The sequence below is a fragment of the Medicago truncatula genome, chromosome 4, assembly GCF_003473485.1.
Source record: "Medicago truncatula cultivar Jemalong A17 chromosome 4, MtrunA17r5.0-ANR, whole genome shotgun sequence".
Lineage (NCBI taxonomy): Eukaryota > Viridiplantae > Streptophyta > Magnoliopsida > Fabales > Fabaceae > Medicago > Medicago truncatula.
In genome coordinates this window covers 46,840,693-46,861,189 of record NC_053045.1, presented here as the reverse complement: position 1 = coordinate 46,861,189, position 20,497 = coordinate 46,840,693, and the positions used below count along the sequence as shown (strand labels likewise).

At 30.2% G+C, this 20,497-nt stretch overlaps 1 protein-coding gene across 1 annotated transcript; it reads right to left on the bottom strand.

Moving 5' to 3' along the window:
- Nucleotides 1-2,216: 2,216 nt before the first annotated feature.
- Nucleotides 2,217-5,001, bottom strand: LOC25493449 (isoflavone 2'-hydroxylase-like). Its single transcript, NM_001425029.1, has 2 exons — nt 3,957-5,001; nt 2,217-3,181 (listed from the first exon to the last, which is right to left on the bottom strand). Exons 1-2 carry the CDS (start codon nt 4,845-4,847, stop codon nt 2,576-2,578), a joined length of 1,497 nt encoding a protein of 498 aa, NP_001411958.1. The 5' UTR covers nt 4,848-5,001; the 3' UTR covers nt 2,217-2,575.
- Nucleotides 5,002-20,497: the final 15,496 nt, after the last annotated feature.

Sequence of the window (20,497 nt, the reverse complement as noted above, 5' to 3'; positions counted from 1 at the left end):
ATGAATTAATATTTAACATTTACAAATAGACTATAGATAAATAAAAATATAAGGGGTTGTAAGATTCACAAAGTAACTTAAGAACACAATGCATCTCTTCTCATCTCATCTCACTTAATATCAATGTTAAGTAGTCTTAAAACCTTAATTGAATTTAAACCCTAATCTCCAAATCATTTTCCCTCGAAACATAATTGCATAGCGCTCTCCATTTAAGGTAGGTCCTAATCATTATCAAGATTTCTTGCAAAGCAAAACTCATTTTGAACTTACCTATTATTGTAGATTCTAATCATTATCAATGTTTTTTTTTTGTAGTTGCAAGAATTGTCTTTTTAGGCTAGACAAACTCTCACCTTAAATCTTTTGGAAATTATAGGAATGGATGATATCCTCTAAGTCATTCAAAAAATGATACAAATTCATATAATTTAGAAGCACTTGAGTATTAACTATTAAGGTAGATCCAAATCATTAAAAAATTCTTACAAGAATTGTCTTTAATTTGTAAGCTAGACATGCCAACAACTTATGCAAAAGAAAATATAATAAATTCCATTCTACGTCACCTTTTTTCAACATCAAAGAAGATATCATATACTAAAATACAAGGGTCTTCTACTTCGCCTTCGCCTTCATGACATACATGAGAAATTACACTTGTTTGAAATTTCAAGGATTATACCTTCTATTTATTTATTAATTTTTGACTAAAGACTAAACATTTTATAGAAATAAATTAAAATGAAGACCAAACAAACTCAATCATGGTATTTTTTTTATGTGAAAATCGTTTTCTTAGCATACAAATCCGACAACTTTAGTAGTAGCTGGGGAACGTGCACACCAACCTTCAATAGCATTTGGGACCCCTTTAATAACGTCCGTAGTCCATACTCATTTGTTCATGGGATTGACATTATCTTCTCTGTGTAAAAAAATAGTGTTGTTAGCACTACTCTATGTTTCGGAGTTTGAACGGAGGAGAAGGGATGTCTTCTAAAAGAATGAAAGAAAGTGGAAATTAGAGTTTTGAAAGGAAAATTTTTTCAGGGGTTTAGTTTTATTCGTAATATAAAATCGTTATAATTTGGATAACTAAATATTTGTATTGGAGGAGGAGACCAAAGGGTTTGGATAAATTTTTCAAGTCCAGTCTATCTTGTTATAATACTTTTAATGTTAAAAATATATTAATCATAAGTATTAGTTTATCATTCTCTACAAAAAATACTCTTTTATTAATCTATTAAAAAATATATGTATTGGTTTATCTTTCTTTTTAGCTTACTTTCTTTTTTATATTTACCTCCACTTGTACCAAAAAATAGAAATAGTATAATATCTACCACGCTTCAAACGCATTTGAGACTCATTTACGATATTAGAATGACACACAAGAATAGAACAAGACCTTCCATCTATAGTTTTCATCTCACAAGTTTTGCGCCTCTCTAGCACACTCACTCACTCTTTTTTTTTAAAAAAATCCCCCAATTTCTCTAAACATTAACTTTTCTCTTCATTCCTATATTTTATCGCTCTTATTTTGGTTATTTTCATAACAATCGATGCAATTATCATAGTAATAAAAGAAAATGAATAAGTATTAAAATGAATGTGTTTGGTTTGGTTTGGCTAGATTTGATTTGGATTTGTTACGAACAAAAATCTAAAATCTGATATCATCCAAGGGTTTTTCACAAAAGGACATCAAAATCAAAATACACTTGGTAATGTTTAGTTTTGTGTAGTTTTTTAGTTTTTTTAATGGATTTACAATTTAATTTGTGTTGATTTAGATTTCAACACCCCTAATTTTTAGCCACATATATGACAGGAAACATAGTGACACAACTTTTATGCATGAACAACCTCGTAAAAATTGTGTCTGGGAATGTTTGACTATCTTAAGATTTCATAGCTTGGAAATTTTTCAATTATGCAAAAATATATTGGAAAAAGTCATGGATCGCAAACCAGAAACTGTGTACGGATTAGGTTGGAGATACTCCCTTTTTCTGTTTCAATTGATAAAGTGACTTTCATAACAATATTAATCCGAAAATAAATTATTACTATGACGTATAAAATGCCGTTCAAAAAACAAAACTATGACGTATAAAATAAATAAAATATATATACAAATACAATACATACAGCCATATAGATAATTTGACTATACAAAAAAGAGTTAGCAGCAGCCACACATGTATGTAAAGACAACGACAAACCTGTACGTAAGCATACATCAAAGTTTTTTAGTACTACAGTCTACAGTAACTGTTTATTTTGTACCCACTCACTCTGATAGTACTAATTCTTTATTTTGTAGCTACCCTATTTAAGTGGTTTCTTATCACGTTCCACGCACTTAATTATTTGAGTGGCTACAATAGATATTAAGAATTACAAATAAAAACTTTTATTTGAGAAAATCCATGTGCATACCGATCACTACACATATTACAATTATTTGAGCACGCAGATTTGACAACAAATTACAAATGATATGATATGATTTATATGCGAACATAGTACATATAACATTTTTGATTGACTTTCCTTAGATGAATTACTTGAAAACCTTGTTGACGACCGGACGAGTTTTACACATGGCCTTCAATGGTAGTAACTTTGTCATAGTGAACCCATCTCGTTCTGACATATCAATTTTTTCATCGTTTATACGTTTCCAATCAAAGCATTGAACCAATAATGCCAATGTCATGCTAATTGCTCGAAGAGCTAAACCTTCTCCTGGACATGCCCTTCTTCCCATTCCAAATGCAATCATCTTCTCCAACTCTCCTTTTTTGTCGAACCTCTCCGGCTTGAAAGTTGTGGCTTCACTCCATGTTTCAGGGTCTCTATGAATGGCCCAAGCATTGATCAATACTATGGTGTCGCGCGGAACTTTGTATCCTCCCATAATGCACTCATCTGCAGTTGAGTGTGGTAATAACAATGGAGCAGGAGTATACAATCGAAGGGTCTCGTAGATAACATTTCTTAGGTAAGTTAGTTTCGGAAGGTCTGATTCATCAACCAAACGATCTTGTCCTACATGAGTATCCACTTCATCTCTTACCTTTTTCAATACCTCTGGATAGTTCAAAATATTTGACATGGTCCACTCTAATGTTACGGCAGATGAGTCCGTTCCAGCAAGGAGCATTGCCTATAAATTCAACCAAATTCAATCAATTTTATTTTAAATCAAATAATACCGTTTAATATAAGGCAAATTCCATGGTACATCCAACAATAATTTGAGTGTATTGGTACACCAAGTCGTAAAATTAATAATAAATGAGTTGTTTTTTTGAAGAAAAATAATTATTTTCTATCATTGACAACTAAGATAATTAAATTTTATATACCAAAAGTTTCGACGAAATAAAATTTAATTTTTAAGAATTTTTATTACTCATAAGAATGAATATTGATTATTTTTTATGACAAAATGTAAATTTTGTAATATGATCCTTATAAACAATGAAATGATGATTTTTCTTATGAAATGATATTTTCTAAAATATAAATATTGACAAATACCTTTTTATTTCATTAAAGTGATCTTTAATTTATATATTTTATGAAACAAGAGTACCGGTACACTCAAAATTGTGAGTGTACCATAGAAGTTCCCTAAATGAATACATATATCATATCTGTAAAATGGTTGTACACTAACATCTAATAGGATATATATCAACTTTTTCTATGTCATACACCACTAATTTTAAAGTACCTTAACAAAAGTATGATGTGACAAAATGGTAGTTTTCATCGGATGTAAATGTAAAACTTTATTACGTTGACAATATATATCCCTTAAATCCTTAACAATATTTAGTTATATATATGTAAATGTGTAAAATAAGATTAAGCTAAGGTTATATAACTATAATTTGTACGATTAATAGAAACAATAATTATTATTATGTACTTACCAAACAAAGGCCTTTGATGATTGTATCGGTGTAGTACTCTGGCTGTGATTCTTGCATGTTTAGAAGATGATCTATCATGGTATTTGTACGTTCTTTCTTGCTACGTTGCTCTTGAAGGAGTCCACTCAAAAATACATCATTCTTTTCACCAATACGCTTGACTCTCTTCTCCAAGTTTTCAAAGTCAAGAAACTTTAACAAGGGCATGAAATCAGTCTTATTGTTTGCTCCTGATAACTGCAACAGTTCAGATACCATATCCCTAAATTGACTTGCTTCTTGAACCTCAGATATGTCGCAATCATCACCATAGTATCTCTTTCCAGAGATCATTCTCATGATGTTGTTGAAGGTCATATCGAAAAACCTGAAAGTAAGTTCTACTTCAGCAAATTTAGTGGATGAATCTTCAGCCAACTTCTTGATCAACCTCTGAGTCTCGTCTCTTCGGATAGGAGCAAAGTTGTTGATACGGTGGTTTGAAAGAACATCAAGGGAAGTGATACGACGAAGGTTACGCCAGTGTTCACCGTAGGAGGTAGATCCTAAAGTGGTGTAATTGTAGAAAATATATTTTCCGGATAAAAACCGTGGTCTATTTGCTAGGACAACGTCGTTTTTTGTAAAACATTCTTGAAATTCGGAAAGTGAAGAAACAACGACAACAAGACGTGAACCAAACCAAAGGGAAATCACGTTACCATACTTTTCAGTGAGTGCCTTAAAGGTACGGTTTAGGGGACGTTTGAGATGGTGAAGGTTACCAATTATAGGAAGAGAAGTTGGACCTGGTGGAAGGTTTTTGAATTTTCTTGATTGGAACAAAAGCCTAATGATGAAAAATATAGAAAGATAAAAGAGAGAGTAGCACAAATAGGAAAGGATCCCCATGGTTGAGTTTGTTAATTACTAATTAATTTGGTTTTGGCTACCTTAAATTGTTATTTGGAGAATGAGTTAGTGAGTGAATGAGTAGTGATAGAATGTTATGTTAGGTGTATAGTATTTATAGAGTGAGGTGAGTAAAGTAGGAGAGTGCCAGGTAGTCTTTAATTTGAGGCTGCTCTTGACTCCTGCCACTTACTCAGTAGTAGCCACCAAAATCAACTTCAACGTTTGTTGTTCAAACGAAGGACACTTTTCATATAGTATATATTATTATTTACATTTACTACTTTGTACTTTGTAGAATTCATTGCAATTAAAATATACAACCATTCAAACCTGCTGATATTATTTATAAGGAAAAAAGGCATAAACTCGTAATTTATGTGCTGTGCAGCTTTGGCCGATTATATACAATGAGTGCCCTAATGATATTCTTTAAGCACTTTAAATAGTTATTATAAAAATTTGTACACTATATATTTTATGAGATATGCTTACAAGTATTTTAAGAACTGTTGTTAAGAAATTTAAAACCAAAATTTTATCTTAAAAATTGTGTATTAAACATATTGAAGCATTAAAAAAATTCTACATAAATCTTTTTTTTTAAGGATCCTACATGAAACTTATTAATTGTTTTCTTTTTTAAATATATAACAAGTGACTTAATAATATTTAATTTGTTCAACTATTTTGTAACAATCTTCTTCTTCCTTTTTATAATCTATCAAAAATAATAGAGATAGAAAGAAGAGGAAAGAGAGTAAGAGCACATTAAGAGTATGATAGAGTTGTCTTATAATAATTATATAAATATCAGTTTTCATTTTATTTCATGTAAGGAGAAAACAAAAGGGTGCCCATCTCTTACGAAGTACTAGCCATAAGGACACTTCTCACGGGAACAATTCAAGTCTCATGTATAATAGAAATAAGACCTGAAATGAGGTCATAAGTAGAGACACCTATCATATATATGAGTAGTGATATTTAAACAATTATTTGATACAATTTTTGTGATAATTTCTTTTTTCTCTTTTTTCATTGGTCAAAAACAATGGAGAGAGAAAAAGGAAGAGGGAGAATAAGAGAATAATGTGAGTATGAGAGAGAAAGTTGTCAAAAAATTGTCATTTCTCCATATATATATATATACCAATTTCAACATTGGAGTTGTGTATGAAAAAGTGTAGAAAAGATAAGATTTGAAATGAGTTTGTAAAGAGTGACACTATTAAGTAGGGTTATTAATATTTTTTTCCTTAGATTCCCATCATTAAAGGTAATTACTTTCATTATTTTTCATATATAAATATAAGTAGGGTTATGTTAACAAATGCCTTTAGGGCATTAGTTAAAAAGTTTAAAGTTGAAAGAAATTTTAAATTTGATGTAGAAAAATTCAATTTTTAAAGTTTCAGAGTGTTGAAAACACAATTTTTAAGATAAACTTTCTCATTTAATCTTCTTAATAAGTGCTCTTAAGAGTATTTGTTAGCATTTTCTATATAAGTATCATTGTCTCGTGAGCTTAATTCGTTTAATAGGGACGTTGTATATTATATGCAGGGGCAGAAGTACCATAAAAAGGTGAATTCATAGCCACTAAGCTACTTGACAAAAAAAAATATAAGTATCATCCTCGGTAGAAGCTTAAACATTAAATTCATCTTGTTATGCGAGTCTAGGGTCTGGTGTAAGATTCAACTCTCCGATGGTGGTATTATTATCAATATTACGTCAAGAAAATGGTTAGGGATGACAAAAAAATCCGCACCCGTGGATATCCGCGGATAAAATCCGCCACAGGTACGGAGCGGATACATTAATGGATATTCACGGATAAAATAAACAGATTTTTTAACTACCCGCTAATTAATGGATACAGATGCGGATTTAATGGTATTCACACCCGCATTTATCCATATCCGCTATTAAACCGAGGAAATTACATAAATAACCTCAATATCATTCAACTTCCTGAGAAAACACCTTAGGTATTGTGAGTGTTATCAGTTATTACGCTCCTTTAAAATGAAGTGAAAGTGGTTGGGATTGTTGAAGCAAGAGCTTTGTTTTTGTTGAATATGATGAGCTTTACTTATGTTTTTGTTAAATCAAAGAACTTTATTTTTAGCTAATGTAAGGGACTTTATATATGTGTTTGTTGAGTCAATGATCTTTGTTGTTATTGTAATGTATGAATATTATGTTTTGTTAAAAAGAAAAGAAAATGCATGTGAAGAACCTTTGTTTCTAAATTTTAGCTAAAAAAGAATTAAACAAATTTTTTATTTTATTATTATAAATGTTATCCACGGATATCTATATAAACCCGCGATTACCTCAAAATTCGCAGATTATCCGTTAAACGGATATCCGCGCGGATATGGATAGAGTATGAATTTTATATTTATCTAACGGAACGGACACGAATATCACACTCTCCGCATCCATGGATATCCATTTACATCCTAAAATGATATTATATTTATGCGAACTAGTGTTAGAGTAGAAACATGAAAATTGTCATTTTCAAATTATCAGAAATCAAACAAATAAGTTTACATAGAATAAAAGTAGAAGTTATCCGGTCAAAGAAAATTGGATATTTTATGTTGGAAACTATAGAATGGTTGGTGGCGTCTATGTACTGATCCTTAGTTTAAGCTAAAAATGGCATCCATTAGTCGCCAATATTTATATTTTATTGATTGATTAGTTGTCAATATAATGCGGCAATATATTTTATTGATTGATTTATAATGTGGCAATATATTTATTGATTGTTAGTTGTTAATATAATGTGACAATATAAGCTAATCGTTAATTATTATATTGTGCCAATTTGAACAAAAAAAATATATTATATAACAATATTTTGTTATTTTTTCAATACAAAACTGAAGTCATCAATGGAAAAGAAATGCACGTATGATTTTTTTATGGAAAAATTTATAGTGCAAAGAATGTGCTCCAATCTAAGATAGAGAAAATCTTCGAATTTAAAAAACACTTACAAAGATATTTATATAATTATACTTACCTCTGTAACAAAATTACTCCTGTAGTTTTATTTTTAAATGATTATTGTTTAAGTTTTTCTTACATATATTAAAAAATAGTTTGCATATAATAAAACCATGAATGAGCCACACCAGCTACTTTATGTAAGTCTCAGATAAATTTAATGTAATTTATATGAATTTTGCACACTTACAGTAGATATTGTAAATAAACGTGTTTTGGACAGCGTCCATTCACTCGGATAGTTTAAGCAATGTTTTCAAGTTATTTGATTGGAGCTAATTTGAAGATAATATTGGAACAAACTAAATAGATTCGTTGATATTTTTTTAGAATTGGTGACAAGTCAATGAAATCTGAAAGAATAGAAATGAGTTTTTTTTTTTTTTTTTTCTCTCCAACCACGTCCACGTCCAACATGGAATTTATCCCAGCGTTCAGGATGAGGATCAGGTTATTTTCACCACTTCTTGTGTTTATGGATCCTGCCTCTGTATGGTTGTTATAATATTACGGTGGATGACTCATTTATTACTAACTCGAGTATGAATTATTGGTTAGAGACTCACATGGTCATCTCTTCTGATGATTCTATAACAAGCTTGGCTTGTAACTCGGTTTTGGCAGAGTTGTGAGCTGTCAGAATTGGAATTCAAGCAGTTCGAAATTTTGATTTAAATTGGATTCTAAAGTATATATGATAGATATGGTCCTTTCAAAGTCTTCCATGAATGATTTGCTTCTTCTCATGCTCCAACTAGTAAGGGGACTAGAAATTCACCATGAATAAATTTGTGTTCGTGATTTCAACTTGATCTCTACATATTACAATATATTGTGTATATCAATTGAATATAATTTAATATATTTTATTCATATTAAATTTAATCTTCAACAAATATGATTTCGCACATAATGTTTACAATTTCTAACTCAACGGATAAATATATCAAAAAATTTAAGGCGAACACTTTGATTGGGGTGGTTTCAAACCTCAACTCATCTGATCATTATTATATGAAAAAAAGTATTTTTTAAATTTATTCAATAAATGATGTATGTAGTCTATATTATAGTTCATTTACATCATTTATTGAATTAATTTAAAATATTAATTTTTTATTATAATAATGATCAGAGAATGTATTTTTATTTTTATTTTTACAGGGAAATGACTATTTTCATTTTGTCTGCTTAAGAAAACAGTCTAGAAATAGTTTGTTATAGAAAAAAATACTATTCAACTTCTAGAATAAATAAACTGAGTTAGCACGCCAGTATAGACTATACGTACAGGTACAGTTCTGGCATCATATTTTTCTACTTCCTTATATTGCTCTATATTTTTCTTAGAGAAATTGCCGTCGACTAGAGATAATTTATGTTGTTAATTGCTATACTATATAGGTGTGTGTCTTTGTGTGAGGGAATGAAACCGATGACGGTGTACGTAGGCGCTAGCTGTCATGCTTTGATAGAGTAAGCCACCATTTCCCCATGCATGAATGCCATATTGTCATTTGGTCAAATATGTTTCCAAAACTATTCCAAAGTAAAGCAAAAGAAGACTTTGAATAAACGTATAAAAAATATAGTCACCAACAGTTTAAAAGTATTTACTAAAGAATTAAATAAAAAAAATGCCCTTAGGACACTCTTTAAGATTTTCCAATTAAAAAATTATTTCTTAAAAAAATTTAACACTTCAATTTCCGATGCATTGAATGCACAATTTTTCATAAAAATTTACTATTTCAAGTCCTTAAAGAGTGCCCTTAAAACACTCGTTAACATTTCCCATAAAAAAACTTTTACCTTGTACTTTAGGATGGTCTCTTTAGTACACCTTATACTTTAGAAGATCCATCGCCTCCATTAATATTTTCCTTTTTTAATTCTTCAAAAAAAAAAAACTTTAAAAACAAAACACTACAACACCATTGTCAAAACCATGTCGTCAAAAACATAAAATATATATTCTGTAGCCATTGATAGACTCGTCACAAGTAAAAGAAAGACCAAAGGATTAGAACCTATGAAGCTTGGATACTCCAAAATGGAGACGTATCCGTATTGGATACGTATCGGATACCGATACTCCACGGATACTCTCGGATACATATCCACGGAGTATCGGAACTAATTATTTTAATTTAAAATATATATTTTAAAATATAAGATATCCGATAGATACACACGGATACTTATACGATACTTCACAGAGACGTATCTTGGAAAAAAAAAATTATGTTTTTTTTTTTTTAACAAGTCAAAATGAGATATATTAACAACGAGTTTTGTTCCCTAGCATAAGGAGTGCCAAAGGAGACAAAACAAGGTTACAAAATAGTTCCAATCAAACCACAAAAGACATAAACGAATAATACATCAGTCAATTCCTAAACAAGCAAGGGGATGCTGCCACCACAAATGATAACCAAAAGGAAAGCACACATTTTTTGCTTTCAACAATTTGAGAGATGTAATCTTAACCTTCTCAAGAAGTTGCTATGTTGTTTTAGCTGTGTTGACAAACAATCTATTATTTCTTTCATTCCAAAGAACCCAAATACCACAAAGCCAAATCAAATGAAGAAAAAACCTTCTTGGAGCATAACCACCTGAAGAATAAACAAACTAATAATAATGGTCCAAAACCTGATGAGGATCCACAGAAAACACACCAATCCAAGTTTTAATTTGTTGCCAGAGATCACCAAAAATAGGACAATGAATAATTAAGTGGTCTATTGTTTCATTTTGTCCACAACCTGTAACACATAATTGGGAATCATGAGAAATAACACCTCGTCGCACCAAGTTATCCTTTGTTGGCCATCTATTGCGGAGAAGACGCCACGTGCAAATAGAGACTTTCAAAGGAGCACTCTTATACCACGGAGCATCCGAAACAACGTCATAATTGTGCATCTCCTGCCGCATGAGCATTTGATACACACCACGAACAGTGTACCCATCACCAATGTTGGGCCGCCAAAGCCAAACATCTGATTCAGTATCCTGCAAAGTAACATCAGTAAGTAAATTCCTAATCTTCACTACCAACTCCTCCTCCCAACATATGAATGAAAATAGAATATAATTTATACGAAAATTTTATATTTTATATTTTGATCACATGTAGGAGTATTATAATCAATGTTTTTTTAAGTATTTTACATGCATATAAATTTTAGTATAAATATTTTGTTAACATATCTTAACCGTATCGTATCCTAATTTTAAAAATTTTGCATATCCGCGTACCCGTATCGTATCGTATTCGTACTACATATATGGACTTCATAGATTAGAACAAACGAATTAAAAATTTACCTTTATAAAAAAATATATTAATAAAGGTCATCAATTTGACTTTAAGAATCATTTTTTTAATGCATACGTCCTTCATTTTCAAAAAAAATCTTTATAACGTACATAAAATAGTATTTTTTTACGTTTGATCCATTATTTTATTACGTTCACAAAAATAGTTTTTTTTTTCTGTCTCAATATAATCAAGTCTTTTATTTGTTTCATGCATATTAAGAAAATTGAGAGAGGGGAGAGAGTGAGAGAGTTCTTGTTAAGTACTATGGCATTCATTATTATCATAAACATAAAATGACAGTATATTAAATTGGGAGTGGTAAAATTAGTATTTAAATTTGTATAATTTAAATAAAAGATAATTAATATTGAATTGAAAAGTAAAATATGTCATTTATTTTAAACGAATTATTTTTATAAATAAGACATTTATTCTAGGACAGATGGTTTATCTCCTTTTTAAGATTCGGTGTGTTTGGTCTTCAAACATCACACTTGCAAATATTCTTTCAATGTAGATTTTAAGATTTTTTAACTCAAAATTAATAATGCGAAAAATTTTAAAATAAACTGACTTTAATCGTTTTGAAGGTTTTTGGTTCAAATTGGGACATAAGAGAAAAACAAATCGAACAATTTTTTTTGAAAATGTCAAACTAATCCACTGAAATTGACATCAAAAAGAATCGAAATAAAACCTTAAAAGAAATACACTCCAGTACATCAAACCAATCTTATCAAACAAATCTAAATAGATTAAGAAATAATATAACAATTAATTACTAACATTTGTCATTCAACAAAAACACAATGAAGACAACAATTACGCTATTCTCAATTGTTTTTATCATCCATGCTTAAAAAAAAATTGTTTTTATCATCCACAACTTGTATTTCTCTCTTCTATATTTTAATTTTTTATTTTATAATTCTTGTATTTCTCACTTGATCTTGAATAAATGCATTCAATTATTAATCTAAACAACTGAGTGACCCAAATACTGCTACAAACGAACACCCTTAGTTTCGATGGAGGGGACCGGTGGCAAGCTCAAAATTTTGGCGTCCCCAGCTACCACGAGCATATCCTTATGACTATAGATTGATTTATTTTTTAAGGGAATTATAGATTAATTTATCGTCAAAGGTCAAAAATCAATATACTAGTGTGGTAATATATAATTATTATTTTTTGGCGCTAGTAAAATGGTCATCATGGAATATAAAGACAGAAAATAATTTATAATTCATAAGATCAACCAAGCATGCTATGAAAAAATTGAGGTTGCATTGCGGTCAATAATATTTAATTTCTTTAACAGATTGAGTCAATAATTAGCGATCTTTCCTTGTTTCAAAAAAAAAAAAATTAGCGATCTTTTTCTGTTACAATGATAAAGACAAAGAAAAAAAGACAGAACTCATATTCATGAAAAAAATCAAAGCAATTGTTTTTTTTTTTGTTACAATGACAAAGACAAAAAAAAAAGATAGAACTATTCCCTATTGAACAAAGTGTCAGCGACATCGCTTCTGAGAAGATTGACAAGACTTGTTGGAGACGACTCATGAAGAAGAAGATCAAATATAAAAAATATAAAAAAAACCTCAAGCTTTGTCATGAAGTCTGCACCGTTACGTTGTTATGGTGAAGCAATTGCTTTATGTCTTGGATGAAAACAACATAGATATGGTACGTCTCAATCGGGTCATTTATAAGATTAATGCAAACAAGAGAATCCGAGTAGCAAACAAGCTATGTATAACCCAAATCCTTCGCCATGATCAGACCGTGATAAATAGCAGAAAGCTCGGCCAACAAGATGTCAAATGATCCTGGAATGAAATCAGAGAAACTCGCAATGAATATACCCTTAGTCATTACGCAAGACTCCACCAAACTCGGTTCTAATATGAGTGTCATGGCAACTACCATCCACATTAAGAATAGCACCTGAAATATTATTATTATTCCATCTGACGTACTTGTTAGCTGTAGGGGGCGGGGGGATTGAGCGCAATGCTCTCAATCGTATTCTTAATGTTGCAAGTCGGTGTTTGGTCGAGCATTCTTTGATACCAATGAATTAATCTACTATCAATAAAAGAAAATTGAAAACCACTATTTTTCCATAATTAACCTTAGTTATTTTCATAATCTCTTTAATTTAGACCACCACAATGCAACACCCCATTTGGATGCTTAAACGGGTCCCGACTGCACACGTCATCTGTTTTATAATTAATACTTGATAAGCACTCGGTCTCTCCAACCCAGCACCTCAAAATAATTATTAATTGGGTCCCGACAATAACTTGATATCATTAAATTTTGGGTCTTGTTAACGAGTGCCCCCGCGGCACTCTTTAAGCTATCCAAATTAAGCAATTATTCTCTTAAAAAGTCAAACTTTTTCGATTTCCAAGACATTGATTACTTGCATTTTCATAATATATTTACTAATTATGGTTCTTAAAGAGTGCCCCAATGACACTCGTTAACATTTTTCTTAAATTTTAACAATAATATATATACTCATTCATAATTTTAAAATATTAAAGTAATTTAATTATAAATTAAAAAAAAAACGAACATTAAAATAAGAGAGGAAAAATTTAATTATAAATTATAAAAGTTAAAAAATAATTATAAATTATAAAAATATTGAAGTAATTTAATTATAATTTAAAAATATTGAAGTATTAATTTAATTAAAATAATAAAATAATTGAATATGAAAAAAATAGAATTAATTGTACATGTGGGACCCATGAGTAATAGGAGAGAAAGGGTGCCTATAAAAGCACTCATCTTTATAAGCACCATATTTATTGATGTTACAATGGGGGTGTCTATTTAACATGGTGCTAAATAGGGGAAGGACCCCATTATAGATGGTCTTAATGTGGTGAATTTTTTTTTTGCGCAACAATTGTTAATTTTTGTCTAATGGACCTGAGTAAAAGCAATGGCATAAACATCCCATAAGTCGTAGTTCAACTAGCAAAAATATCGAAATTGTTAGGTTGGACGTCAAGACCCTGGTTCGAACCCCAATACCTCCACTTTATGTATGTGAGTTTATGATGGTTTTGTCATCTCGTCTATTTAAAAAAAAGCAATAGCAGAAACGGTTAATTGCTTGCTGCCATACCTCTTTTTGGGACTACTAAATCTAATTTTTTTTTTATTCTCTAATAAGTAATAACAGTATAGGGTCAATTTTGGCCCAAAAATCACCCCTCCAAATTGTTTTTCCTTCTATCGTAGTTGAATAAGTGATTTCACATATTTTTGTTTTCTTTCGTTTGTTTTTGTGATTTCGTCGTCTCTGAACGACTCTGTTTGTTTTGATTTCCCGTCTTTGTGCGGTGTGTTTTTGATTTCCCGTCTTAGTGCGGTGTTTATTTGATTCAGGTTGAAAGAATAGCTTTGAGCAAGTGCAGATCCGATCAAGGACAATGACTTTGGCGTTGTCAACGTTGCAGATCCGGAGACACGAGTATTCCGGAGACATGAATATAGTCATATTTGTAGGCATAAATACTTTGTCGTTTTATGCTATTAACATGGATGATATGAGTTTGTTCACAGATTCATCCTTTTTGTTTTTAGCGGATTTGGATTTGTATTGTATCGATGTACTCTATCAATTTGAATGAATGAATATCATTTATTTGTGTCGAAAAAAGAAGAAAAAGGAAGAAAGAGTTAACAATCGTAGATCCAAACTGATATGAAATACAAGTTGATGTGGGACAACCTACTTTGTCCAATCATACTAACACCACAAATTGATAAAAAGGTCTTTGTTGACCATTGTACTACCCCAAAAAATACCGCAAAGCAACTTTGGAGATAGTATGAAATGACAACAATGAAAATTGATATCCTAACCTCCCTAAAAGAAAAATAAGAAACAAAGTGAAAGAATGTGAGTTTTGCGATGAAAATGAAGAAGAATGCGATATTATTTATAGCCAGAACACCATCCTAGATTATAACTACAATAAAAGGGAACATGTAAAATGGTCCAACCAGCAAAAATTGCATTAAACACACCATCAACCGTCCAAACCTTGTTGGTAATGTCACCGTCCATAATCTGGATGTTTTCAAATTATACAATCCAAAAACAGTTTATATTGGTTAAGATTATCTATAACGAAACATGCTTGAACTGCTGAAAAACTCGTGCATTGAAGGTTTTGCCACGTTTCAGATTATGTATTTCAAACTAGTCAAATACATGATTCTTATTGTGGTTCAAAATGCAACAACAAATTTTGTGGTCCACAACGCACAAAACCTTCTATAAATTGGTGTGTTTGGTTCATTTGCAATGTAGACCACATAACCATTGACATTTATTCAGTAGAAATGAACACCAAGCTAGCTGCAACGTACTACAACATGGGAAAATCTGGTCTGTTTATGATACAGGTTGATGTCACGCTGTCTCTCTTGAAAGATCAGTAAAGAAAATTAATGGTCGGCTCTGTCACTGGAATACAACAAAGGTGAATAATGTTAAGTATTGTTGTCATCCAATCGACTGAGAAGGAAGCGATTGGTTCATCCAAATGAAATTTTAGAACGACGTGTTTTATATATTTGGTTAGTATAGTGTGAAGGAACTAATCGATTTAGACATTTCCTTGATGACATCTTTTCATGATATTTAGGACAGTTTGATTCGCCAAAGACCTACAAAGAAATTATGGCTTACATAACCTAGTGGTAATTTTAATTGGTTGATTTGTGATCTCATTTGTGTTTAATTATGTTTCTAAAATTGTTGTGATTTACGGGCATATTTTCCTCTTTTATGTGTTCTAACAGAGTTATCTCTAGCATGTTCCTGCTCGATGATCACCTCCAAAGTTGCTTTGCGGTATTTTTTGGGGTAGTACGATGGTCAACAAAGACCTTCTTATCAATTTGTGGTGTTAGTATGATTGGATAAAGTAGGTTGTCCCACATCAACTTGTATTTCATATCAGTTTGGATCTGCGATTGTTAACTCTTTCTTCCTTTTTCTTCTTGTAATGCATATTTAGCTTTGGTTGTTTTTTAATAATCAGGTGTCCATCGTACAACCCCTCATCCACCATAATAATGCAACTTTAGTTGATACTCATTGAATCAGGATTATCTCTAGCATGTTCCTGCTTGATGATCACCTCCTCGTTATTCGGCGTAGAGGATCTTCCTTGATAAGTGGCAGTACCTTCGTGTGAGACACCCGAAAGAACCACTCATGAATCGTGTCCAGGTCTCACAACGCCTCCAGAAATACCACCTATAAGTGCTTGTTGTTCTTGTATGTGAATAACGTACATCCAATCAGATAGAACAAGAAAGCCCTCACGCACCATTTCTCACATTGCTTATATATATATATATATATATATATATATATATATATATATATATATATATTGACTCCAAGAGTAAGTGTAATAACTTACTCCAAATCTTGACCTTTAATTGCAATTTTGATTAAAAGCTAGGATTAACTGATATGGTAGGCTTTAATTTCATTTTCTATTGTAGTCAACACTAATCACTGCAAAATAACAAAATAATAAATGTCATTCAATTGATTGATTTTTTTTCTTCTCCCATTATTTTTTTCACGTTAAAAGAATTTTTGAGGGTTAGTGGTAAAATAAGCATCAAAGTTTTTTATGTGACCACAATTTTTTTTTTCTTCTCCCTTTAATTTTTTTTACGCTAAAAAAAATTGTATATATATTTTTTTTAAAAGAAAACAATAGTAAAATATTAAGAATTGTATATTTATTCTTCTCCCTTTACTATTTTTTTATACGACATATTTTATTTGGTTTCTTCAATATAATCATGATCTTTTCTTATATTGTTTGCAAAGAAACATTTTTGTACTAATCTATCACGAAAAGAAAATACGATAGAGGAAGTAATCCTGATCTTTTCTTATATCCAATTTATTTACAATAATTGCATAAAAAATAAATAAATTGGTGTATTTTCTTATATAAATAACGACAAATTAAAATAATCATGTCCATTTTATTTAGTTTTTGTTGTCATTTTTTTTAAGAGCTCATGATCGTAAAAAAAGTATATACATAGGAAAAACATACATCTAAAAAAAGGATTAAAATGCTTATTTTACCATTAACCCTCAAAAACTCTTTTAACGTGAAAACAAAAAACAAACAATGGGAGAAGAAAAAAAAATCAATCAATTAAATGACATTTATTGTTATGTTATTTTGTAGTGATAAGTGTTGACTACAATAGAAAATAAAATTAAAGCCTACCATATCAATTATTTTAAACCATTAATCAAAATTGCAATTAAAAGTCAATATTTTGAGTAAGTTATTACACTTACTCTTGGAGTCAAAATATCACCCCTTATATATATATATATATATATATATATATATATATATATATATACATATACACTAATTCACACTTATTAAGAAAACTAACACTTAATGATTTGAGGTATAATTTTTTGTGTTCTCCTTGGAATAAGTTTCATTAAAAGATGTAAAAATAATTCTCATTGATTAAAAATTTTGGAAAAAATAAAAAGAAGAATAAATTGAATGCAATTTGCATTTAATTTTACATTGGAAAAGATGATTTGTTTGAAAAAACATAATAATAGCATAAAAGTTGGTATTTTTTGCTTATATTTTGAGACAAAGAAAATGAAATATTTTTGCTTATATTTTAGGACGGAGGGAGTATATAAAGGAAATACATGATTTGTGCTGACTTTTTCACTTAAAATTATACTCTTAAATAAATTTGTCTATAAAAATGTTATATTATTGATGTCATTTAAAAAGATAAGAATTTATATTTGCTATATTATTGTTGTCACTGGAAAAATATAAGTATAATGTTTTTTTGGAAATAAATACTATTAATCAAAATCAAAATTTCATTAAATATATTATTTATAATTTATATTCATTAGCATAATAAAAAATTTGAAGAAACGGGTGGCCATTTCAACACTAGTAGGTATAAAGGAAGAAGTAGTGGGTTTTTTCAAGTATTACTCTCTAATTGTCATTAAATAATGTTCGTGGGTTTTTTCTCTGCTACATAATTTTCACTTTATATATATATTTTTTTTTCTTTCAAAACATCATAATTTAGTCTTCTATTCAATTTTCTCAGCATGACGATAATGTGACAGAATCCCTGCGAATTCAATGCAGATTTTTCAATAGGCATATCACATGACGATGATGTGACTAAATCCCAGCGAATTCAAAGCTTTCCGGGACTACTTCCATTTTTTTGTTTTTGAGTAACTACTTCCCAAGTATGAATTTGAAAAGTTCATCTTTTACCTAGAATTTAAAGAGTCATACAAAACAATATCACATTTTTTTATGTCTATGGATGTTTGTTTAGGAGAATCAGTTTTATCATTTAAAAAAGTGTGACGATGCAATTTATTAGTCACTTATCTTTTATTCAGTATTCATGTGTAGTTAATCTTTGATATATAATATATTATATAATTATATCCAAAATTTCACAATGTATTCATAGAAGAAGAAAACACATATAATCAGATTTACCTCTTTTACTCTTTAGGTCAACTTGAATTAAAAAAATTAATGTCGTTACAATGGCTAATCGGTATTGGCTGCAAATTCTAAATATTATTATCATGAATTGAGATTTTTCTCCGCTGCATGACGTAAATACAGATATACCGTATACAGGGTGGTATTTGGAATTCTCGGATAACATCTTTTTGACTTGCATTTTTATTTAGTCATATTGAATTTTCAAGATATTGCTGCTAATGCTTTTGTAATTTTCTCTTTATTTTAATAATATTTTAAGAGTATCGTAAATGATAAGTGACGGTCCTCGTGAGCTAAGCTCAGCTGATAAGGATAATGCATAATATATATAAGGTCTGGGGTTCAAATCTCAGTCACCATAGAAAAAATGATAAGTCACGGTCAAGAGTGCCAACACAACTGGAATTAAACATGACAACAATTCAGGACAGAGACAATTTTGGTCTACCTCCTCTCTAAACCCGATCTTCGAGTGGGGTCAAAAATAGTACCTAGACCCATACCCGATGGGGCACAGGTATTGCCACCCACTCCATTTTCGCATGAATTTTTACCGCAATTTAGTAATTTTTTATTGAAAAAAATTAAAAGCATATAATTATGCCTTTTCAATAATTTGATTTTAAAAAAAAATTAGCAAACAATTGTTTAAGGCAAGCCTATAAAAAAAAAATAAACATATTAATGTTTTTTTTTTTGTTGATAGACGAAATGGTAAGTGTCATTGAAAACTTATACACACAGGAGGAGTTGAGATTCAAACCCTGATCACGATGTTCGGTTTAACAATTTTGATATGAATGTCAATATTCTCATTATCGATCCACCTACGTCTTTTAAAAACGGAAAATCCCCAAACCCAATCAATTTGAGTTTTCCTTATCAAAATCTAAACGGGATTAAGCAAGTATTCATGAATTATGTTTTTTTTGGATTCCTATTCATGAATTATGTTAACACACTTGAAATGTCTTAATTTATCATAAGATGTCTTTGTGCTCTTTTTTTTTTTTAATTAGGAAATTTGCAACAATTTTTTTTTCTTCAAAAATTTGTTTAAAAGATTTAAGAACTATTTTTATATATAAGAATTTTATCAACTAAACTACTTGACAACAAAATAAACAATTACTCTCCATGAGAGGTGCTTTTGGAAAGCGACATGGTGTTTGTGCTAGAGTGGGCAGGTTCTTCTTTCAGTCCGTTGTAAGGACAACAACAGCCACCATGTTCAGGAGGCCCTCCGTCGTGCAAAGTTTAATTAGTTCCCAAACCGTCAAAAGATCGTTGTTAGCAGTAAGTGAGAATTTACTAAGATTGACCGAACTGAGTCTGAAGTTGAAGTTAGAGAACAGAATTATGCCTGATCGTGTGAATGCTAAACTTGAGTTTAGGCTTGTCTGCTATTTTGAAATACTATTAGTTTTTGGATTTTGTCAGCACTTTATGTTACACCGAGTTCACTTAGTTTCTATTTTGAAGACAACCTTGGATTGATGATTAATGTTATACTATTTTGTTATGGATGACTTAAAAAAAAAAAATTCTCTTTTTTTTTTTTTTGAGGAAAAAAAGAAGATATTTCTATTATATATTTAGGCCTCATTTCGTATACCATTGTTTAGCTCAGCCAGTGCCAAGCACATTTTCCTCTGACACTAGGCTGAACTAATTCAGAGTTTAGT